General features: G+C 34.2%; 1 protein-coding gene across 1 annotated transcript in view; it reads left to right on the forward strand.

Moving 5' to 3' along the window:
• Positions 1–400: 400 nt before the first annotated feature.
• The window catches only part of Meox2 (mesenchyme homeobox 2), a 64268-nt gene continuing 38093 nt past the window's right edge, over positions 401–26575 (forward strand). Inside the window, exon 1 of the mRNA XM_005328772.4 lies at positions 401–1359. Within this exon, the coding sequence (XP_005328829.1) occupies positions 846–1359 (514 nt within the window). The 5' untranslated portion in view covers positions 401–845. The remainder of the gene's footprint in view (positions 1360–26575) is intronic.

Raw genomic sequence — 26575 nt, forward strand, 5'->3', positions numbered from 1 at the left:
TGCCATCCGTTCGTACGTAACTCTGACTTGGAGTCCCTCTTTACAACCCATCTATAGACACTAGCGTTGAAAAGAAAGGTGCGTCTCTGAGCTCAGGGAAGAGGGAGATGTGAAGTTTGGAAAACTTCCGAGCGTGCGCCAAACTAGCTCTGTTCACGTCTTCCGTGCTCCTCAAGAGCTAGGCGCACGCTTAGCTTTCCTGCAGGTGACAGTTCATAAGCGGCACTAACAAATCGCATTTTCTGGGACAAGTGAATGGGTAGCAAACTAGATGCATGGTTGGAGAGGGGGCAGCCAGAGCCTGAGGCGCGGGGCCGCTGCCCGTTCCGGCGGGATTTAGGCGCCCCGCGCGCAGCTTGTAGTCCTGGACGCTGACTGGGTTGGGCGGGCGTGGACGTGCGGCGTCTGTCCAGCAAGCTATGCGAAGTGGAAGTGAGAGCGCGTGGTGGCGCAGACTGAGCAGGAGTTTTGGAGGGAGTTTGCATGTGGTCAGCGCTGGGCTCCTAAGCCAGCCCCCAGCTCACATTACACTCTATTTATAACCTCTCAGAGTCATTTCCCCCTGAATGCAGTTCTCTGGGACCACCTTCTTTTGGCTTCAACTGCTCCCACTCTTGACATCTGAGCTGCTCAGAGGGAAGCTTCTCCAGGTCCGAGTGTTTATATGTAAAGGAGACTGGCCGCTAGGGCTCAGGACCGGGATTATCCAAGCTCTGCAGAAAAGCGAGAGGCTATTACTTTTGAAGGGGGAAAAAGTCACACGATTTCCAGTGAAAAGTGACAGAGGGTGGTGGTGTTTGGAACCGTCCTGAAGTCTTCTGCCTGGATTCCAAGACTTGCATGCTATGGAACACCCGCTCTTTGGCTGCTTGCGCAGCCCGCACGCCACAGCGCAGGGCTTGCACGCATTCTCTCAGTCCTCTCTTGCCCTCCATGGAAGATCTGACCATATGTCCTACCCCGAACTTTCTACTTCTTCCTCGTCTTGCATAATCGCAGGATACCCCAACGAGGAGGGAATGTTTGCTAGCCAGCATCACAGGGGGCACCACCACCACCACCACCATCACCACCACCACCATCAGCAGCAGCAGCATCAGGCTCTGCAAACCAACTGGCACCTCCCGCAGATGTCCTCCCCACCGAGTGCGGCTCGGCACAGCCTCTGCCTCCAGCCTGATTCCGGAGGGCCGCCGGAGCTGGGGAGCAGCCCGCCGGTCTTGTGTTCCAACTCTTCCAGCTTGGGCTCCAGCACTCCTACCGGGGCCGCGTGTGCTCCTGGGGACTACGGCCGCCAAGCATTGTCACCCGCGGAGGCGGAAAAGAGAAGTGGCGGCAAGAGGAAAAGCGACAGTTCAGGTAAGAGCGTGCAGAGCACCCTTCTAGAGAGTGCATGCCATTTGGAAAGGGGGCGGGGAGATGCCAGGAAAGATTCTCTCACTACTGTGAGAGGACTGGGAAGATGAGAAAAGTCTTGCCCTCTGGCTCCCGGTGGCCAAATCCGGCGGTGCAGCTTTGGTTCGGTTATTTGGAGGCACGTGTTTTCCTGAGGGTAACACATACATGGCCAGCAGCACTAAGCTTTCCAAGATCCCAAACTAGTTTACCAGAAGGTTGTGTAAAAAGGGCAAGCGACAGTATGTGAAATCGATTGCGAAGCATGACAGTCCCTCAGACACACACGCCGGGAGGGGTGTGTGCCCTGGGATGCGGCGTCTGTTGGGCTGGCGTGCGTGCGGGGTGCTGCTCCTTGACTTTTTGCTTGCACATTCCCTACTCCGAGTGGCTTGATTTTTCCCATCGTTAACTGGATTTCCAAATTATTGCACAATGTTTGGAACTTGTAGTGGAACTTGGCAGAGTGCATGAGAAAAAAAAAGTTTTAGTTTTTTTTTTCAATATTCTCATTTTAGAGTTCTTTAAATAGCAACCTCTTCCAAATGGTAAAATATTCCTTTTCGCTGAGGGAAGGAGACATTATCTAAGAATTTAGTGTTCAAGGAATGCTTCAGAGAATTGTTAATAAATAGATGCTTAGGGTGGTCTTGAGGAAAGACCATTCTTAATCACAGTTCATGTTTGTGTGGTGTTAATCTTCTAAAAAAAAGAATCCGAATTTCATAAGTAGAAAATAAAATCCTCTCTCAATTGGACGATATCTGGACAAGTTCCGAGAAGCAAACAGCAACTTGGGTAGTGCTGGTTCACTTCTGGCTTAAAGGTGATATGCTAGCGTGTGCACCAGAGCGCTGATCTATAAGCGAATAAATTGAGCAGACTCCTCAGAACCTCCTTGAACTCTTGTGTCTGAAGGTGCTGTTTTACCGAGTACATTTTAAGGATCTTGAGGAACTGAAAATTTTCCAGACAACTCTTCTAAGCCCTTAGCGATCTCTGTCATACAATTGTTAAAAGATAGTTTATAAGGGAAGAAGTAGTGAGTTTTCTGCCGTGGCTATAGCGCAACCTGAATTCCATCTTTTTGGAAGGTGTCATTTTACAATGCTTCATTTTTTTATTTTTTATTTTTGAGCAATTGTGTCACTAGTCCTAAAAGATAATTTCAGGTATTAGTTTGAAAAATTGAAAAATGTTTATTCTCTATAAAACTTTAGCCAAGATGCTTTATGAGTAACAATAACTGAAGCTATTTCATATTACCTTGTAGCAATGGCATCAATTGTTCTTTAGTGTTCTTATGGAATGGATGCTTCTGTCAAGGTCTCAAAATCTGACTTCTACTTTCAGAGGTCAAGAGTGTACTTTTAATGCTCCCTCACAAATAAGTTTATATCTAACAAAGTTACAGCTTTATCACTCATTTTTATGGATTTTACTAACTATAAATGTAATTCTCTTAAGACAATGAGTTGAAAGGCTAATCTTAAGGTAAATGTTTCCATTATCCTTAGAAAAAAAGTAAATTTTAGAATGCAGTGAGCATTTCACAGACTGGGCATTGAAGATGAGTCATTTTGGTACACATATCTCAGTGCAGGTTAGTCAGAGTACTTTTAAAATTACTGGAAAGTCTTACTGTTCATTATACTTTCTGCAATGAGGAACCTATGTGATGGATTGTTCCTTATGCTTCCTGAACTGAATCAATGCCCTTAAGTTTCTTAGGGCAAAAATAATTTTCATACAAGCATGTTACTTCTGGTTGGGGGAAACAGAGAAATTAGGATTCCAGATCTTATGCCCCTAAATTATTTTAATAAAAATGTTCATTTAAAAATAGTTAATTACCATCCCCCTTCATCATTGGAAAATAACACAATAACAAAATAAACCTTAGTTTTACAATTGAAGTGGATAAGTAGGGTACTAGAAAAACAAACAAAATAAAAATTTGTGTCAGTTGCATAACATGACAAAATCACTCATTCTGAGTTTTTTCTTTGAAGGATATTTTGAAAGAATATCTGACTAACAAAAAGCAAGTACCACAAAAGTTTCTGGTTAAATCTATGTACTGTAAACTTGTTGAAAATAAAATTCAACTTGCCAGTTTCAATGTCTGAGTTAATATTTATGAGAACACTAGATAATTTTGAATTTAAAATATTTTTCTCCTACAATGATATTGGATCTGGTAATTCACAATTTATGTTCAAATTATTTTATTTATAGTACTATAAGGATCTTGATCTAGTAGAAATTAAAGCAACATAAAAGATTATTATGATTCTGGTATATTAGCATATATCTCATTACTTATAGCATGGTTGTAATATTTCACTAGTTCTAAAAATTAAATTACTTTTGAAACTTTGCAATTTAAAATTGTATTAGATGAAAATTAAAACATACATAATAGAGGTCATTTGATTTTGTCAGGCAGTTTGTAATTATTGGGTATTTGTAGTTGAGAGTTAGTGCTATATGTAAATTTAAGGTAAAGTTGGAACCAGAATTCTGAATTCCTGTATCTAATACCCAGACTACATGTGTATTTGTTCATTACTTTAAGTTCTAATAGAATTTTTAGTGCCAGAAAATATTGATGAATGACTGAAATATTTATTATCCTACATTTTATCCTTACTACTAATGCTAAGCTTAAAATTTATAACATTTTTTCAGTATGTATTTATACGCATTTTCCTTCCAAACACACATGTACAAACTCAAACACATATACAAACTTAAAATGCTTAGTGGTTTAGAAGCAAGCATTTATAGACTTTGGTCTTCCATTATGGTTTATTGACAATTGAAAATAACCAAGTTTAATAGAAATGTACACCATTATTTTTTTATAAGTGTTAAACATTTTTGTAACTTTTAGCCTGCTAAAAATACTGCTTTCCAGTATTATTAGTAAAGCCAACATCTGCGACATCTTCAAAGGGACTCTTAAAAAACAAAACTTTACAACTATACTTAAAACAATCAGTACAAAGCAGGTGATTCTGAAAAATGTCTATAAACAGTGCGAATTGCTTGGCTTCAATTACATTAGATTGTTCTCTAAGCAATGCAGTGGTAGGTATAAATTGCTCACTTTCATTTAAAATAACTAAAATTAACCAATGTAACTTTAGCTTTTAGGTAGGCAATATACAACATAAATATGTAAATATTTTCTATTTGAATTAGTTTTTTAAAAAGTAAGCATATATTTTATTTTAAAAAATCAAACATATCCAAAAAATAGGGGAGGATAGGCAAGCAATTATTTGGAGAGGTGTATTTTACTAGGTTTTGAATCATAATTATATTCTTATAAAATGGCAAATATTTTATTTATAGTCGCTAGATCATGAACCATTTGCTTTCCATGTATGTGTATATGCTTGTATAGCGAATGACAAGCAAGTATTATGTTTAATATTCTGGAAGTTAAACCCAGACTAATGTCTTACTCTTCAGGCATTATATTGTAAATTTCCCAGCTATTTCAGTTATCATGTTTTTTTTTTTTTTGAGGAAAAAAATGTAACTTTTTTATTCATGTCTGTGTTACTATATTATGGTTTTTCCTTATTTGTATTAAAATAAAAAACTAGTTTGCTGGATCTTGAAAACTACAAGAGAATATTGACAATATACATGAAATAAAGGTATAGAATATAGAATAATATTTTATTATTTTTTATGGATGTTAGCTTAATTTTAGGTGTGAACATTCTCAAGTTGTGACCTGACATTAATTATAATAATAATAATTATTATTATAATTATTGTTGTTATTATTATTATTATAGGTATCATTAACTTAACATGAGTGTTCATAGATGAATACACTCAAAAGTCAAGAACAGAAATTCCTTTAGAATGAAGTGATTCAAGGTTGAATGTAAGCAATGAATGGAAGGAAGAATGCAAATATACACAGGACTAACAGGACTAGCTCCCATTTCTGCGTAAACCTCTTTATAGTTTATTTGAAAAGGAAAACCATTAAAGTAAGGCAAGGTAACACACAAGCTTTCACTCAGATTAGAAACCCAACAGTAACTATTTAAAATGTTAACTGTTGTTTTATAGTAATTATCAGTTGAAACCATTATGTTGGCCCCTTGTAAGCTGATTCCTACTAAGGAACTGAAAAAAAAAAAAAAAAAGAAGAAGAAGAAGAACATTTTAATCATTTCTGCATTTTTCCTTCTGTGTTTGAAAACAGATACTTCATCCTAGTGCTGGAATGTAATGTTATAATGTTTATTGTAAGACCTGATCACTTGAAGAAATTGATTTTAAATAAAAATGAAACAGCAGAAAGGATCTATTCTCTCTTCTAGAATTGGGGAAATTCCATATCCAATGGAAGATTTAATCTTTTTCATTGAAAAATGTCAACCTATGAATGAATTAACAGTTGATTTATGTAAAGTAAAATTCCCATTTATGATTCTATTACATGTACTTGACATGGTAATTTGCTTTGTGTGGATGATTTTATTCATTTATTATGTTTAAAGGGGCAGCTTGAAACATAAAACAAAGTTGGGTGTACTATTTAGATTTTCATTTCAAGTGAGAAAAACAATATAATACAGTAACAGATTTTAGTTTTAGAATATATTTGTTTCATTGTTTTATATCTAAAATTTTGGAACATACCTCTTTTTCAAGCATTGCTATAAGAATTGTAATTATCTATGATAAATCAATGATAAGGATGGAAAACAATAGAAAATAAATTACACTAGAATTTGTTAACAGTTATAAATGTTTTATCACTCCCAAATTTCTGGGTCTTGAATTTTCAATTTCCTTCAAACTTTTCAATTAGCCTTTTGTTTATACTAATAACACATCTGTGAGTGAAGTTATCACGTGGAGTAAGACTATCAACAATAGCATATTTCTCCCTGAATTATAATCATAAAATAAGAAGGACTAACTCTTGACTGGCCAGTTAAATTACATTTCCAGGCTTATGGTATTGGTGAACAACTGCAGTGGTTAAAAGTATAAAGAGAAAAAAGTAAGTATGTAAGGAAGAAATAAACATAAACCAAGATCAAAGTCCACAAATTAGAAATAGGTAGGTAATGTGTATTTCCTATTTAACATATGTGACAACATATTTTATTTCGATTTGTTTCTATATATTATGTTTTAATCATTAATAAAGTTCCCTGTTCATATATAATTTTATATATGAATTATATATATGAATTATATATATGAATTATATATATGAATTATATATATGAATTATTTATATATATACATATATATATATAGTTGTTGTTTTGTAAAGGATGTAAAGGTTGAAATACTGACATTTCCCTATTTTTTGTTATTGTGCCCTTATCACTACTTCTTTGAAAAGTTGTATTGAACTGAAGCCCCCAAGTCAAGAAGGAGTAACAGCATACAGGATAGTTGGCTGTAGAGCTTTTCACTAATCCTAAATCAGAGTCACTATGAGATTCAAAATCCAATTGCAGAAAACCTTATGGAATATTTTATCTAGTAAAACTCACAATGATAAAAGTTCATTGACATTTCAACCTTCAGTTTGCCTTACATATTTTAAAGCAGAATTAATCTAAAACTGATGCCCTTTTCTTTAATAGTTCTTCTTTATTTCACTTATAGTCTAAATATATAGTGAATTTACTTTATATTTAGAAAGTTGTGTTACATGGTATTTTATCATAAAAGCTAATCAATAACATAGCTATTGATCTATCTGTTCAAGTCTCAGATATTGTTTTTATATCTCTGAATAAGCTTTTCTATTTAAAACCTTTTGACATATGTTTTACTAAATTAACAGAAAGTTATGTAGAGAGTTTGAATTAATTGTAAATTGTCTCTACTTTTGAAAACTTAAATACACAATAAAAAGTATTTCATTGCTAGTGAAACCTTCATTTATAATGTTGTATTTTCAATCGCAATATAGTATTTCTGCAATTATGCATATTGTTCTCTGTAAATTTTGTACTTTGTATTGATATTTTGTTTTTTATGTATTCCAAAAGTATTGTGTATGTTCATTGGCCTCTTCTGTTCACATATGACCAAGAATGATCAGGTAAAATCTATGTTATATCTACACATTCATAAATAGATTTTTGTGAAAGACAGGAAAAAAATGATCACTTTGCTTTCTCTATACTTGATAGATTTTAAAATTAATATGCTATATTCATCTCACATGATATTTCTGCTATGGCATTTAAAAAGTTAGTATTTACTTAAAATAATGATTCTAAGATGCTTGTGTATGTAAGTAACTTAATTCTTAAATCTTTGGAATTTTTACTTTCACCGAAAATATGTTTACTAGGTAATGACTCATAGTTGTGAAAACTCTAGGTTTTGATTAAAGCTTCTAATTCAAAACTTGTTGCTCTTCAAAATTTTATAAAATAAATTTGGTATGGGTATTGCAACTATATTTCAATACTGTATCATTTGTTTTTATGAACTTTTTAAGAGGCCTTTAATTTGGTAATTGCAGTTTGCCTAGGCTATTGTTTGAAATTATGAAATATGAGGTGATCGCTTTTCATAGTTTTTAGTTTTTGTAAGTTGCAAAGAATAGATAAGAGGGCTAATGCTGAATTTGCTAGGATGTGGCAGCTATACTTACAGCATATGTTAAATCAGTGCATTTACATAAAGTCTTAATGTATAGGTACATAGAAAGTGTATGTATATTAACAGACAAAATTTGAAGCAGAATTTCTAATAGTACAACTGAATCAGAGCATCCACACTAAATGCTGTAATATGATGTTAAATGTTCCACTTACAAATAAAATATTAAGCTTGAAGCATGTAGAACTGTGTGGAGAGTCTAGAGGCTGAGCTGGTAATCAATGATAGTTGTAAAAGTCCAACCTGCCAAGTCTCCTGCAGTTTTTTTTTCTTTTGTTTTTCTCTTTTCCTCATTATTCTCTGCACACTTCAAGAGATTCCCATAATGCTAAAAACAAACAAACAAACAAAAACAACAACAACAACAAAGAAAACCCCCCTAGTTTATCTTACATGACTGTGGGCAAGAAAATAATTAAGATGAAGTCATCTTGCAGGCTCTGCGGAAATGTACAGGAGAGTCCAACTTAAGTTGGCAGATGCCAGTTGAATTTTAAAGGCCTGGAATTTTACTCTTTGAAAATATAGCCTTAAAGCTTTGCCAGAAATGACACCCAAATAAAAACTAATTTTTGCAAAGCGATAGTTATTTGCAGTGGTGAAACGTATTCACTGTCTGTGAAGGCGGCTTCTTGCAGTGTCTGGACTGCATAGTCAACATTTGGATAATTATTCTTAGCGGCCTGAAAAACTAGTAAACTAAACTGAGGCATATTCTTAGTAATCGAAAAATTAAAATAAAATGGGCAATGACTCTTATCAAGTGAACAGTGGATATAAAATAAATTTTGCAATTTATTGATTTGTTTGGTAGCTAAAACACATGGTTTAGAAAAATAGAATTGTGTCATTCAAAATTTGGAACTAAGGGGTAAAATTTAGCTTTGATTTTGTGGGACATCGGTATTGTAGCGAATGGCTTTCACAGTTTAAGAAGCATCAGAATAGTGCTTTCCCACTAACTGGGTAGAATGAAATCAAGTGATGTTTCTCCTTATTTAATATTTTTTCAAAAGTAAAATGAGATCTCAGTATGTTTACTGCCTTTAACAATTAAAATCTTCCCAACTATAGCCATGTTTACATGGGAATTTTTTTTCTCATTTGAAATATAAACGGGTCTGGATGTATTAAACTAGACAGCATGTGGATATAAACTGTTGAGACAGATTGAAATGACAGGAAAGCCAGAGTTCAGGCATCCAAATCTGGGGGCCTGCTGCCGCCCACATTTTCAGGATTAACATTTTGTGAACACTCACGCTCAAATTTCAGGGAATAATAGATGCTTTTCCTTCTAGGACTATTCTTTGTCCTGAGAAGTCAAATTTATTCTTGGATACCCAAATGTTTGGGAAAATATGAAAAAGCAGCAGCATTGTCTTTTTTCTTTGCAAATTCAGCTCTGAGTTGATAAATTGCAAATGACATGTCATATTTTCTTAGCATATAAGAGAAGGAAATGGGTGGCACACTCAAAGCGATAACAGAAGAGAATTTGATAATGATGGTTTGATGTTGGGTGCTATTATATGAAGAAAAAGAAACAAGAAATAAGGAATTACCCAGGGTCTATCCCTAATTGGAAAATATTAGCTCCCCAAAACCTGAGAGGGTAAATGGACCAGAGCTCTCATCAGGATCCAATGAGAGCAATGGGACAGAACTCTTCTGGCAAAGTCCAGGCCTAGCTGGAGGATTGCAGTTTATATCAATTATCATCCCCAAACTTGTCCTCAAGTCCTCCAGTCTCCTTCTGTGGCCTCCCATAAGCCAAATATAACCAGAGACCAGAGCACAGGAGCCTCATGGATAAAATGCATAAAAGTGAACCTAAGGGAATGTGGGCCACATAGGAGACATTTGGAGAGTAGTTCTGGAGAAAACAACAGCCAAGGCTAAACCCTCCCATTTTCTCTAAATGTCAATCCTTGGCCAGCAATATATTTCTCTTTACCTTGGTTTCCTGAAAATTAAACTGACTTAATATATAAAACACTTAGGATAATGTCTGACTCAGTAAGCATTTGTTGTTATTTTTGTAATCTATCCATGAAGATGCAGTTTTGTTGTGGGTGTGCATGTTCTGAAAACCATCTCTGTCTTACAGTACCTATTTTTTTCTTTTTTTTGATGGCACTAGGGATTGAACCTGGGGACTCATACATGCTAGGCAATCACTGAACCACACTTCATCCCCTATGTATTTTATTTTTAAACAAATATTCCCATAAAAAAGGATTGCTTACCTAAATTATTGCTATAGATTTAAAATAGCCTACACTATCTCTAGAATTGTAAGTATCATGCTATTTTCCTGAAATGTGGGGTGATTTCCAGCCAGGTTTTATAATAAGCTCAAGTTGCCTTCATGACCCTTAAAATCCTTATTCTGTAGCTTCCTTTGCTTGGGGGATATTCTTACTTCCTGTTATTAGGTGTCTCCTGCCACTTGTTCATCAAAGTCTGTTTTCAATAAAAGCATATATTAAACAAAGCAAAGAAAAAAATTCAGTCTCATACACAAAAGTAGTATATAGTGGAACATTTGGTCAAAAGGAAGTAGAATTTAAATGGATTCAAATATGAGAATTGAATTTCCTTTCTCTGTTATAACTGTTAACTAAGAGGGTGAGTGTGAAATTTTCTTGTTATGTTATTAAGTTTATTGCAGAAATTATATATATACATAATTTACTATATATATATATATATATATATATATATATATATATATATATATATATATATGGTAGCTTTTTGTTATTTTTAGTGGTTCTTTTTGAAGACCCTCATGAATGGCAAATATTCAAACACTACTAAAATCTAAACACACATCTCACATAAAATGCACAAGAAAAGTTTCATTTCAGTGGCCACTTCTTTTTATAAAGAAAATACTTCATTTGTTTGTTTATAGTTAATAAATTCTTGAGAAATACTGCTTAGGTTGAGGCAATACAGGGCAGCAATGTCCCGAGGAACTGGCCACATTCATTTTATGTAATTTAGTCTCCTCTCCTATACCCTGTGCACTGTGGAGAATTCAGAAATGTACCTGAGACAGATTTTAAATTATTATATGCAATGGTCTTCAGTGGTTGTTTTTGAATAAACAATAGAACCAGACACTGCATTAAAATCTCAAATGTAGAGTTAAATTCTTTTGAAGATTCATAGCAATTTGGTCCCTAAAATGAGAGAAGTTCAAAAGAATAGTGAGAACTTCTCTGCTTTATAATAGAAGAGCAGGAAGGCAGGAGAGATCAAGATACAGGGAGGACAAAATACTGAATGTTCAATGATACACAGGGGTGACAAGAAAGGCCCAGCTGCTTCAATTCGTTCATGAACTCTTTGATTTCAGAGTGGGTTTCATTTGTCCAAGTTTTCTCAATGCTTTTAATATATAATCTTTAAACAGATCATCAATGGCACTAGAAGAGACTCAAGACATTACCCAGTTCAACAAATGTATTTCCTAGATGAAGACATGTGCCCAGAGAAGTTAAGTAACGTCTGCCCATCTGGCCAAGTAGTGGCAACTGAGCTTCCATATCCTGACTTCAGCCCAGTGCTCTTAAAAGGAAAATCTCATAAAATATTTTGAAACCTTAAGTTTTCAGTCTTCCCAGTAAAAATAAATTTCAGGATCATTTAAAATGTTGGCTACTGCTTTTGAGAGAACAAAATGAAATTACATTTTTGACAAAATCATTTACTTGGGTGTAAATTACTACAGATCTGCTTTTATGATTCCCTCAGTCACTTTTCATTCTTGTTTTATGAATACAGTTACTGAGCAACTTAGCTTCTGTTATCACTGACCAAAGTGCCAGAATATTTTTGTTACTTTATATGATATACCATAGCATTTTGAAGTATATGAACTTTGCTCTAAATAATAGACGTTATGTCAATACATATCATTTGCTTTTAATTTAGTTCTGTCTCCAGGTGTCTTGAGGTAACAGTACTATGAGCATCTTTATCTGTTTTCATGCTTCCCTAATAGAATTTTATCATTTTTGTTATTTTAGCACATATCAAAACTTAAACATAACATTCCTCTTCTTGCAATTCTACGTTCACTTGAAATTATTAGACACTTAAAACATAAATGCTCAATTACAGCTTTGATGCATATGACACAAGGTATTAATGTATTTTAATGAAATATTACTAGATTTGGCTTAAACAGACACACACACACACACACGCACACACACACATACATACCTAGAGTTTTGATTTTCTGGCATAGCAATCTTTTAACTTAGTTTTAGAAAACAATACTAAATGTTAGGAGATTAAGGCAGTGCTCTGGTATTTTCTAGTATGAGTACCTAACTATTGTCCACAAGATTTTCTCCACCCCTCTTTAGTCAAGAACCATCAGTTATGTGATATATCTTAATATCTTATTTCCTCTGATAAGAATTCAGATAATAAATTTTCAATGGATTCATTTATACCTATCCATTCTTAAAAAAGCTATTTTCAGATCATTGTTAATCCACATGCAGTTATAAGCAGTAAATAGACACATATTTTATCTATTTTCCTCACATATGAATTATTTAAGTAATTATAGCACAATAACACAACCAAGAAATTTATATGGATGCAGTCCACCAAATGTATATAGATTTCACTAGTTTTATGTGCACTCACACGTATGCACATACGTGTGCATGGATGTGTATTAGGTTCTATACTGTTGGCCACTTCATTTTTTTATTTTTATACAACAGTATACAACAGTTTATAATACTTTCTGGGTCATTTGCATTATTTTTGTTAAGTATGGATGGCAACAGCTTCTCAGAACAACAGCAATCCAAATTAATCTTTACATTCCCCTTACCACATTAATATCTATACAATGCAGAATCATGCACTTACATTTTTCCTTGTGGTTCTCTCTGTTGTCCCTCATTAAGTGTCTTCAGTGTCTAATTTGAATTTCATACTCTGTATAAAGAAAAGGCCACATCTCCTTTTCTTTTAGTGTGATATCCATCATAGGGCTAGGTGCAAGGAACTTCTTGGTCAATTTTACTTCTGGCATAGATAATGCTACACTAACAATGACTGAATCATCCATCTCAGGAGTTTTCCAAGGATCTTGCTTCCAGGTTTCCAGTAGTAGAGACAATTTGAAAGGTACATAGACAGTCTTCGGAAGAGTTGAATGAATATCCAACTTAGCTATATGATTATTATCTATGGATGCCTTCTAAAGTAAAATACTTTTGATTTTGTGTTATATACTTACTATTTGTGGATTAGTTGGGACAAAAAAAGTATTTATTTAAAAAGTTTACCATTACTGAGTAAAAATCATATACACTTTAAAAGATAAGTTGTCTATATTTGCAACAATTTGGTAACTATTAAACTAAAAAATGCCTGTTAGCTAATATGTAGGAATGTCTTATTCCATTATTTTGAAGTGAAACATGAATAATGTAAGTGTTCTAGGCAGAATTATGTTATGCATTGTTCATTTTTTTTTTTGTTTTTTTTGTGTCATACTGGGATTATTAAGTTTTTGAACATTACATAGTCAGTAACCACAATATTTTTTTAAAAAGATTAAATGAAACTATGAATGACTGGACATTTGAAAAATGTGATATATTAAGCTTTCGACATGTTATTTGATAGTGGCACAAAGAGTTGCTGTTTTGAAAAAATTAAAATATGTTATTTTCAAAAAGTTTAAGTTGGCCAAATTTTAAAAAAAATTAATTTAAAATCCCTCTCATGAGGCTGATTCCATCCATAATACCTTGCTGATCAAAGAAGATTAGAGAACATGGAGTCGAGACACCAACAGTGATTCCACTCTGGCCTGGCTAGGAAGGAAGGAGCAGTGATGGCAAGGGGTGGGCAAACTGAAAACACTCTTCTCACTGGGTGTTCTAAGCTTAGTTCTATAAACTGAGGAAAGGAAAGGTTGCAATGAGTCTACCTGGGTGGTGAGTCAGCGTTTTTTTTTTTTTTCCTGTAGGGCTGTTTATATCAATCCATACCACAATCTATTTGGACAAGTTTATTTTTTTAATTCTGTTTTCCTTGACTCTAATATTGATTTCTATTTCACCAATTCCTTTAATTCATGAGGAAAAAAATAACCATTTGATTCTCCATACTTTTTCGTTAAATTATCATACTACTTTATTAAGACCAATAATTCTCAAAACTGATTTTACAATGGAATGATATGGACGCTTTTATAAAATGTTTAATTAATTAATTAATTTTTGTCACCAGGGGTTGAACCCAGAGGCACTCAATCGCTAAGCCACATCTCCAGCCCTTTTCATGTTTTATTTTGAGACAGAATCTCACTGAGCTGCTCAGGGCCTCTCTAAGTTACTGAAGCTACCTTTAAACTGCAATCCTTCTGCCTCAGCCTCACTAATCAATGTTTGATGAAATTATAGGTGTGGACCACCATGCCTCATTCACTTTTTATAAAATATTGAGATCCCATAGATTATGATTAAGATAATATTAAATGGAATGTAAATTTCCAATACTGAATTTAACAATCCAAATATTACAACACAAGTATAGAAAAAAATAGTATAGTGCATTTTCATATTCCCATTATATTCATTATTAATTAACACATGGTATATTTTTTCTACTTTTTATTATTAATGTGTATTAATTGTGCAAATTAATGAGCATCACTGTGACATTTCCATGTGAGTGTATATGATGCTTTATCTCATGTGTGGCACACATTATTCTACTTATACTATCCCAATTTTCTCTTACATTGTTTCAATTATTTTGAAAAAATGTCACCTTATCTTCCCATCTGAATATTGGTATTTTTAAAAAGTCCCTAAGTGATTCCAGTGTACAGTCAGGAATGAGACCTATCATCAGTTTATAATAGTCTTAATTCTTGATTGAAAATTTCTGAGAGGAAGAGATTTTGTATTCTAAATATTATACCTTTCAGCACATGGTCAGCAATGGTGGATATTATGCTCAGTAAAATATTTCAGATTTACTAGAAATAGTTAATTATCTATGCTTATCACCAATTAGTGTGATACTCTCTTCTGTTGTGTTGTCCACTGGTTACCGTGGTTCTTTAAATTTAAGTAAAATTAAAAACTCAATTCCTAGATTCCACTGATCACATTCCAAGTATGCAATATGTGTACAGATTCAACTGGCTGTACATATTGAACAGAGTGAACATAGAACATTTCCATCTATTAGAAAGTTCAACTGGATGGTGCAGAAGACAAAAAGATGAACTTGCCATTTAGCCACTAAAAGAGGCATTGAGAATGGGAAACTGCTCAGCAGAGAAATTCAAATACTGAGACTGAGAATTCAAATACCATAGGAAGCCAAATATAATTAGAAGTAGAAGTATATCTGAAAGTAAAATACAAAGGGCACTATTTTACTAAAGGCCTTTGCTATAAATGCTTATGTTCAATCAACTAAATATTTAGAATAAAATATGTTCATGGTTTCAAATGAGCTAAAGTATATCTTAAAACAAGGAGTAATTGAGCATAATGTATAAGCCTGGGATTTGGGCAGTTTTCAAAATAAAGATAAAATTAGAGATATTAAATTATAGATACACGATCAAAATGAAGTAAAACATCATAACAATGGATATGATTATTAAAACTAGAATTTTGGAAATGGGAAAGCAAACAATAAATGCATATTCAAAAATGTAAGGTCAACTAGGGAGATTCTTCCAGGCCTCTTGAGGAATAGGGAGGAGAACATTTTTCTGGGAAAGGGTGGGGAACATGCCAGGAACTAGGCTAGATTTTCCAGGGGAAAGTATGAAAACTTAATAGAATCAGACAGTGGCAATTAATGACATAGAATTATTAACTTTTAAAGCCTCTCAAAAGATTAGGTCTTTTGTAATCATTGGTCTGAATTCCAGAATTGCAAGTCAGGTAGCTGACAAACAGAAGTTAGTGACAATTTTTTATTTTTTAGGAAAAAAAATGGGGATAGAATATTCATCTATCTTGGCATGAAAAAAGAGCAAATGCAAAGAAGACTAAAGTATAGGGAGTCTCACATCTATACTATGGAACATCTGGGCCTGTTTGGCTGTGGCCATACATTACGCAATTAAGCTGCCACAACCACGGAGTTTTGAGTCTGTGGGAAGCAGGAGACTATTCACTAGTGAATTCAGTTTTTTCAAAATAGAGATTAATTGGGAATTAAGTGGGGATTGAACTGTTAGTGATTTGTGGTATGAAAGACAATATTAGTATTACACATTAGCAAAGATATCCCTGGGAGTATTCATGTTAGAATTTATGAGTTGAGAAAATGCATTAAAATATGGAAATGTAGAAAAATGTTAATGATTATATTCATGATATCTTAGGAACACAGAAAACAAATATATACTACATAATAGCACTGGGTCAAATATAAATAAGCTTCCAGGCAACTATTATTGTTTATAAGGGCTTTTGGAACAGAATAAGTCCAGACCAACAATAATTTGTAATAAAGTTTTATTGGCAGTGTAGAAGGGTAGGGAAAATTATTTTATAGTTTTCAGTGAATGAAATTTATGGGTTTACTTTTATTTTGAAACTCTGCTCATATGTTATTGGCAGCCATCAGTATGTAAATGTGTGGACGTGGTAATCTATGTGATTAAAGCAAATTGTTTTTTACTTTTTATTAATAAATGTGATTTACCCCAATTAAAAAAAAACCCTCATTGTTTTTCCCTTGGACATAGTGGAAGCAAGAGGTTATTTTCTTAATAGAAACTCTTTAGAAGAAGTTGTTTATACATGTGAAGCATCTCTGTTAGAGAAACTAATTATAGTACGTTAATTAAATACAGTAATATAGTTAAGTGTATGCTAGTACACAGTAGAAATAGGTGATTTGCTCATTGAATGGTTTGCCTTGAAAACTCAGGATGTGAGAAAGCCAAACTAAACCAATGGGAAATTCAAATATGTTATTCAAAGAGGTTGGAATAAGTGGATCCATAATTTAACTGTGTCCTAAAGAGGTGCTGAACTAGGGAGGGGTTGCTTAACACAAGTGGCACAAGCAGAATGTTATTAAGGGATTTCCTCATGAAGTAGTTGTGTTATTCTCAGGTCAGACATAAATACTTTCTCACATTTTTCTCTACACTTCTCCAAATATTTTGGGGGAACTTTCTCATTTTATATTTTCCAATGGAAATACTTCATTTTGAATCACTTATTAAACTCAGGGAGCAGTTAGTATTTTAGATCAATCTTCAGGAAGATTAGTATTTTAGATCAAGCTGACTTATTTTAGAAGGTAGCTCAGGAAAGAGCTACTTTGATAAGTGGTAATTCGTGTCAAATTGTAGCCCATATCACCCCAGCTACCCTATCCTCACACCAAAGCAATAGCTGTTTCAGTAGCACTACAATTCACAAATTCATGCATAATTCCCTGAATGCCCACTGCAGTGTGCCTACTATGACTCTGTGATGTGGGCACATGAAGATGGATGAATACCTCAATGTTCCTGGAAGGGTCCACAACGTAGTAGGAAAGACAAAGTTGTAAAAATCGATCACAACAATGTGATAAAGAATATAATTAATGCATGCAGGGAATATATAGAAAATATCCAAAGTAATGAAGGAAGTTTTCATAAACATGTGGTGTCTGCTTCAATTTCCCTAGCCTGTTACTTGTAAAATGATCAGTGCATTAAAATCCAAAAACTGTTGTTCTTGGAAAAAGTGAGGGGTTCTATCCAATGATAAGTGTATCATATGTGGGTTAGATTTTAGATTCCTAGAATTGTGCATAAAATCTATTCTGATGATATTTTTACTCATATTCTTAGTTTTTATGATTCCTTTATCTCATGTACCAAGGTTAGTGGGAGAATAATTCATCCAAGATAGCTCAACTTCACAGTTCAAACTTCAGGAATGTTGTTTTAGCTTTGTGTTAGAGCACTTGCCTTGCAGGTGCAGAGCTCTGGGTTAAAACAAAAGAAGAATTTTCCAGTGTATCATTTGATAAAATCACAGTGAAAAGAAATTTTGCTCATTGATTAAATATGTTTGCTATTTTTGGTATGAAATCAATGTCACTTTAATAAGACAAAGGAAAATTAGGTACTTGGAAGATACCACAGAGTACATTTAGAGGCATGACACTTCATCTTGAAACCTGTTAGGCTATATTTGAGCACATTCTCATAATCTTAGAATTTTAATGGATTCTAGAATCCATCAAAGCCATCCTTTTGGTCTTAAAAGATGACAGAATTGTGGTAAAGAGCATGATATCCTAAATACTGACATTAGAGCTATAATTAATAATTTCCCATTCAGCATCTTTCTCTTATTTTTATAATTCAGTGTCTGAAAATTTCAACTTATATGTTTAATAAGATGTCAAAGAGCTGAGTTTTTACTTTTGTATATTGCTGAAGGTGATTCACAGCATATAACTCTACTTTCCTGGTCCAAAATTATTATTATTTAATCATTGCTATCTATTTGGTTTTAGCGCAGGAATTAAATAATAACTAAATATCAGTTTGCTAGTATTTTTTAAAAGTTAATCCAGAAGCTATAGAATTTTCATTGATGAAAGGATGATGTCTGCCTTGCACAACATTTACTTCCTGGTAAAACTGGTCATTCATTTAGAAGGAATAATTTGCACCATTTTGGAGTAGATACATGTTCTTCAGATTTACTGTGAAAATTTGGAAGAACATTAACAAATATTTCATCAATGACTGAAATAACTATTAAATCTATAGTATTCTTATACTTGAAATACATCATGATCTGAAATATGAGGGTTTCCTATGTTCTCTTTGTAGATATTACACATCTTCAGTGAATCCTATGATTCATCTTGTTTTTCTTTACACAATATCATTATTTTATTTATTTATTTTTATGTGGTGCAGAGGATCAAACCCAGTACCTCACACATGCTAGACGAGTGCTCTATGGCTGAGCCACAACCCCAGCCAACTTATCATTTTTTGTGTCTAATATTCTTTTAATTATTTTGAAAAGATATCCAGTGTTACCATCTCACCAGGGTGGTATATTTCTCTTAATTTAGGGTAACCTTGGTTTTCTTTGCTCATTTTCTTCTTCTTAGATTACTTTCTAAGTATATGTGAAGAAAATAATATAAATTTGCAAATTTGAAGGTACTGAATCACATGGAATTGATTTGCCCAAAGGTACAACATTGTCTTGAACATTCAGAGTGTGGTTAAAGGGAGCTTGACTGTAAGAAAAGTACTTTTTTTCTTTTTTTGTGATGTCCACTTTACTAATAAATCTGTCATCACTAACTGGTCTCCATTTCCTCTGAAATAAACAAATCACTATTGAGTTCTTTGAAACAGGAGACTGCCAGGAAAACGAAAGTCACTTTTGCTTCATCTTCCAAGATAAAATATTTAATAAATGGAAATGAGAGACAACAGAGGAGTGGTGGGGTCTTCACACCTGCTAGAAAGTCCAGGAGATGCCCCAAAAGCTGAAATTCAAACAAACCTCAAACCTTAACAGTCAGCAAAAGTGCAGAGACTAAGCCAAGAAAGAAATTTGTAAGGCTCTTGGAAACTTCTTAGGTAGAAAGCTTGATTTGTGGAAGCATAGGGAATATTAAGAGGAAAAGAAAGGAATTTTATCTGGAGATCTGTGGTCCCAGTTGAATTGGTCCTGAACCAGTTATATCTTTAAATTATTCCATATTCTACTTTAAATCTAATGGCCTACAAGTTTGATTTCAGAAGGTTTCAGAGTGATATTTTGTTATTTTTCTATCTAAATAAAAATAAAGCATCTTCTTTAAAGAAACTCATATGAGCAGTTCACTAGGGAATACAAGGGTAAGAGGCAAGACAAAAAGAAGCCAAATTTCATTACACCTAAAAAGATTGAAAAACAAGTGAGAGTCAAAGGAAATAAACAGGCATTAAGAGTAAAAGTAAAAGTATGTCTCCAAATTAATTAAAAAAAATTTGTAGCTGTAGATGGACAGAATCCCTTTATTTGTTTATTTTTATGTGGTGCTAAGGATTGAATCCAGTGCCTCACGTTTGCTAGGGAAGTGCTCTACCACTGAGCTACATTCCTAGCCCCCCAAGCTAATTTTAAGACATGATATGTTGCTCTTTCCCCTTTGAGATTAATCTCTTAATTTTTGTTACAAAATTTACTGGTGTCAATGACAGCAGATTTTTCTTAACCTAACCCCATCATATGTATTTATTATCTCCTTGAGCATAATGAACTGTTATTTATATTTTTTTCCTATGATAACAAAGCAAAAATAGAAACAAACCCCCAAAAAACACTTGATGAGAATTTAAATTTTTGTTTGTGTTAAAAGATTTTCTTCAAGATCTGATGAACTCCTTAACTCAGGTATATACATTTTTTTTTCAAACAGAGGTGTTGAAAGGACCAAGGGGTGTGATTGAGGAGATCAAAACATTGAGTCATTCTGTCTCTGCCAGCAGCTCAGGGATGAAGTGATGCTGGTACTTTAACCCCCTGGTCTCCTCTGCTCCTTACTATCCGCCTGTGCTAGTCTCTCTCAAGGATGCCAGCCACTGCGCCACTATTTTTAATAATTCTAGAATTCAAAAAGCTTTCGATTCATTTTTTTCTTTCAAAATTAAACCTACTATTGGGAATATAACTCAGTAGTAGACAGCTTGCTTAGTATGCATAAGGCCCTGAATTTGAACCCCAGTGTGACAAAAATAAATTTTAGTGGCATGCCATTCATATATTTTAAAGGTTATTTCTCTTGCTTGATGTTAACAGGTTTGAACACAAGATGAGTCTGTATTTTTTTTAATATTGAATCTTTCTACTCATCAACTTTCATTAATAAATTAATAATTATATTGTTTTTCAGATATAATTTTGAGATATTCCGGATACATTTTTTAAACAAAATATAGTCTGTATCTATGAAAGAAAATCATGCCATACACTTTTCTTTGTGATTTCAGTTTACTGGGAACCACTATAGGAAAGTTTGAGATAGGTAGAATCTCAGGGAGAGAGGAAAAGAGACCCTTAGTATTTGGAGACCTGGATCTACGAGCATGATCTTCAGTTAGATGAACAAAACATCCAGCATGTGCTTGCAACAGATCAACTAGAACAAAAACACAGCTAATTTAAATGTCACCAGATTCAGAAACTCATACAATGTGCCCACAGTTGATTTATGGCTAGACTGCTAAACCAAAAAGAAATATTCCAAACCCCACATATCAAATACTTGTCATAGACTTAATTTTCAAAGAAGCTTGCATGAAACCTGATGATTTCTTCTCAGGAAAATCATATATATAATCAGAGAGCTCAGCTCTGGTGAGTCACTTGTCTTTTCTTTGAGGGGTAAGGGCTGCAGGCTGCTCACTCTCCACCTTTGTGGTGTGTATATACATCGTTGTTTGTGCCTTGCTTTTGACATGTTGTGGAATTCTTTTCAGCAAGGAAAGTGAAGAACCTGCAAAGGCCCAGTTGAGGTCCCATTCTCCTCAGATCCCCTGCTTGGTGATAAGTTGACTCTCTATTCAGAGGATAAATTCACAGATAGCTAATTGTTGATGTGGGAATAATGACTATGCTAATATATTCAAGGCTTGAATTGTTCATATTTCTGAATTATTTGATAAAAATAAAAAGGCCTTTTAATTCTGGAACTTATGCTCCTACAATATTGATCATTCCTTACATTTTGGCCTCCAGACATGAAATATGCATTATTTGTTAGGTTATTGCTTTCAAATTATGGAAGACATAGCTTGATTTAATGGAACTGTGCTTTAAAATTTTCATATGCACTGCATTCAATCATAAAATTTTTGGAGTGATTTCATTCTTTATAAATCTCAGGATGAAATACAAATAAATTACCAAAAGTACTCTCAGTTACTGCACACTGTGGATATTAAAGAGGATGTGGAAAAACTTTGAAGGAATGGGGGCCTGCTCCATTGTTTTAAGCCAAAAATATCAAAATTTGGCTTCTAACACTATGGAAAATAAAAGTCTGCTTATTCCTATAGGGGATTAATGCATTACTCAACCTTGAAAAATTATATTGCCTGGCAACTACAAAGTATGTTCAGTTTTCTCAGTCCTTCTCTTTTTATTCCTTTATTTTGAATCTAGTATCATTCAAAGTTTCTGATCTGCTAATAGTTTCAATCTCATTGGAGTATATAACAGTCCTGATATTTATGCTATTGGAGCAGTTTAATCTATACATTATTTACTGATTATAAGGAAAATTGGAAAATTTCTTCCATGTCTATTTAATTACTTTTAGTTTAGAAAAATAGAGAACTCAAAAGGAAAAAAACCCACTAAAACTCATACACACCCATAAGAAGAAAATATTTCATATTGCATTAATATGGTGCACTTAAAGACCTCAGTGCTGCTAAATTTAGGACTTTAAGTTATAGTCTTCGATTGTTTTACTTTTCCTTTTAAATAATTAACCATAAACTAAATAGCAGTAATAGTGCTGACCTTCTATTCAATATTTTCTTAGTAAATATCCAAAAAATGAATAAAAGGTAGTATGTAGGGGTGCGGGGCAGGAGGTGGGGTGGGAAGAAAAGGCACTGATAGTCTTGCTAAAAATGAAAAGAAAATAGTTAACTTTGCGAAGATCTGTCTAGCTATAAAACTATTTTGTATTCTATTTTTTCTCTATTTAACTTGACTTCAGTGTATAATGCTATTGCATACTATATGATTGTACAAATGTGGTAGCAATAGCCCCTATATATGTTAACCCAGCCAGTTGTTATCTATTACTGGAAAATTTGTCAACTAGCTGAAGTGTGGAGAGTGATACTCTACTCCCAGGTTCAGGTTTTGTGACCTTAGTTTTTCATAGATAATGATTTTCTTTTGTGGATATAGAGCAGGGCCCTAATCATTACCAGCCACATAATAAATACATTCTCTGTTGCACAGAGAACTCTCTGTGTGTGTGTGTGTGTGTGTGTGTGTGTGTGTTTGTGTGTGTGTTTGCCTAGCCATAAATGGAAAACCACCCAAGAATGCCACTTCGAATGGTTTATCATAGTTTTAGAGTGATTGATTTGTCTTTCACTCCTTCAGGCCTTTGGTCATTCATAAAGTACATATGGAGTGCCTCCCATTGGCAAAGTGATAAATTTCTAAAGCAATGAGTACTTGATTTTAAAAAGGGAAATGGAGTACTCAGGCCTCACATTTTTATGGAGGTGCATATTTGACCAAATCAATTTAGTGAATGTGTTAATAATAATCAATTAAGAGGAAAATTAAGAAACTTTGAATATCCCTTTCTCAAATCATAATTAACTTAGCTGCAGATCAGGTTGCACATAGTTATTAGTGTACTATGTGACATTTTTCACCTGTGTCATTACAACAGCTCCTCTTTAACTTATCCCAATGTTTCCTCATTTTTAAAAATATGCAATTGCGATCATGAACTTAACCAGCATTCTTTGAACACTGAATATGTGCCCAGCAAGGTGATAGAACTTTAAAGTGGATCACTGATTCTCAAATCAGGGTATGTTTTGTCTCCGAGGAAACATTTGGTAACACTATAGACAAATAAGTTTCACAACTTGGACATGTGGGGTGTTGTATTGGCATTTAGTGGTTACAGGTCACAGATGCAGCTAAATATCTTATAATGTACAGGACAGTCATCCACCAGGATCCACCGATTTCATCATAGTGCTCAAGTTGAGAAAAGCTGGAGGGAGGAAGGGACAGAGAGTATCTAAAAGAACAAGTTCATGTTCTTTTTCTGCAGAGGGGACCATCTAATTCTGCCCTGTTTAAAACCCTTGAGCTAATGTATTTGCATTTCATGTTGTTCATGACTCACACCCTTGCTATTTTTCCCCCTCTTGTTCCGCAACATTTGCCATGTTTTTAGTTTCAACCCCAGGAGAATATGGCTTTTCAAAGGACATTCTGAGATCTTCTGCACTTTTAGATTTTGTTTGTGCTATTTCTTTTGTCTGGAAAGCTCTCTGCATCTACAAAAATTCTACTCATTCTTTAATATCCAACCCAGGAGTCTTTCTCCTTTAAGCCATCCCTAACTCACTGGAGGAAAGATATTCCTTCCTTCATGTCAAGCATCCTGTGACTTATTGTGCATGCTTTTATTTTAAAATGTATTCTTCTGCATAAAATAATTAAACAATATCTCCTAAACTACACCACAGAGATGGAGTCTTCAGCTCTAAGTAATTAGCACAATGACAATACAGAGTTTCTACTCAAAACATTTGATGAAAGAATAAAATAAGAACCTGAGTAATTGTAGAAAGAGAATAAAATGTTTATATTGCATGGGATCTTTGAAACTAAATAAGCTTGATTCTTATTATTATCTGTTCGAAATTCTGGGCTTAGACATTATGCATCCTTTGTCATAAAACATACATAGATGTAAAATTTGTATTCTATCTACACACACCAGACTGCAAATCAGTTTTTTCCTGCTACTAATCTCTAATACTTACAGATAAATACATGGAAGTTTTTTGCAGAAAAAAGGACACAATATTCCAGTTTCCATACTCCACATTTTAAAATAGCATCAACAAACTTATAAATAGGTTTATATATTAAAAGTAAGCTTTAGATTTCTGTTTCCAGACAAATGTAATACACTTACTTTTCTCAATTCCTTGCACTGAGAACAGCTAAAAATAGGGGGCATTAAATACAAACAAATATAAGATTCTGAAAGGTAGAAAGAGGAAAACAGAGTGGCTAAGGTCTTAGTTCAAGCTTCAATATCAGAGTAGTATAGATTGTGTGGCTTGAAACACAAATATTTAATTTTCATCATTCTGGATGCTGTGAAGCTCAAGGTCAATGTGCTGGAAGGTTTGGTGTCTGGTGAGGACCCTCTTACTAGTTTACAGATGTCTATCTTCTCACTGTGCCTTCAGATGGTTGAGAGAGTTGTCTTTCCTTAGAAGGGTGCCAATCCTAGTTATGAGGGCTCCAATCTCATGATCTAATTACCTCTCTAGAGTCCCGTCTCCAAACACCATCACAATGTGGATTAAAGAGTCAACATATGAGTTAGAGAGATACAAATTCTTTGTCCATAGAAGTTAGGAACGTTAGGACCCCATAAAGGATATAGCTGTGAGTTCCCTGGTTGCTTTTTGCCTCATCTGTTTCAGACTTGGAGTTGAAGAAGTTATCAATACCCAAAAATAAACAGTCACATTCACAAAAAATAAATCTTACCAAAGTCTGTGATCTTTATGTAAAGGTCCATGGTAAAGGTTGTCTCATAAAGTTAAACACTTTAGTACACCAACCTCTCTATTCCAGCCAAACACCACAGAACTGTGCCCTCTACCTCAGCCTTCATACTGGCAAAGGCTGAGTCAATAAACTAGATTTCTACTCTCACCAGCCTTTAAAAAGGCACCCGAATCTGCCCTCTATCCCCACCAGTCTGATGTCAGAGAAGATTGGAAAAGGACCCAGAATTTTCATCTTTAACTGGCATTAATGGGTCCTTCGTCACTCCCTGAACAGGGCATCAATGGAGATTGTATGTCAAGGCTTGACTTGCACACCAGTTTGGCAGTAATGATTAGTCTCACTCTTCTGCCCCTCTGGCATGATGACTAGTGGAGGTTCAGGACTTTTACCACTACCCAGAGACAACAAGGACAAGTCTCCTCTCAACAAGGACAATTCTCCTCTCCTCTGTTCTATCAGTAACTAGTTTCTCTTATCTTTTCTGGCCAAGGTAGAGTTATCAGAGGCCCAGAGAGAGCTAGAAATTCTATCCCCACCTTGCTGTAATCAGAATCCCTTCCTCACCTTTGGTATCAACTGAGGCTAAGTAGGGAATGAACACTTCTACTCTCATCCAACAGGAGAGAGGCTGCACTGCTTCACTTCTGCTAGTTCAGTATCAAAAGAAACCAGCTGAATCAGGGTTTAAAGTAACTTACAGAGTATCAAATACCCAATATCCAGGTTTCTACAGAAAAATCACTCATCATATTCCTATCAATGAGTTTAGGTAAACCTAAACTTGAATGGAAAATAACAATCCTTGCACACTAAAACTGAAATAGGAGGGAAGCTAGATGTCAGAATTATCTGACAAGACTTTTAAAGTTATCACAAATTTCTTTTTTTTAATAATAATGGCCATGCTTGAAGCAAAGGAAAAATGTACATTTCAGTGAAGATGTAAATAATCTCAACAAAGATGTAGAAGATATAAAACAGAATCAACTGTAAATTTTATAACTTATTGGAAAAAAAAAAAAGAAAACCAATAGAAAATTCCCAGTGGATAGGTTCAAGAGAAGAGTGGAAAGGACAGAGGAAAGAATTGGTGAACAAGAAGAGAGAACCACAGAAATTTATCAGTCTGAACAGCCAAAAGAAAAAAAAAATACAAA

This window comes from Ictidomys tridecemlineatus, chromosome 2, assembly GCF_052094955.1.
Source record: "Ictidomys tridecemlineatus isolate mIctTri1 chromosome 2, mIctTri1.hap1, whole genome shotgun sequence".
Classification (NCBI taxonomy): Eukaryota; Metazoa; Chordata; class Mammalia; order Rodentia; family Sciuridae; genus Ictidomys; species Ictidomys tridecemlineatus.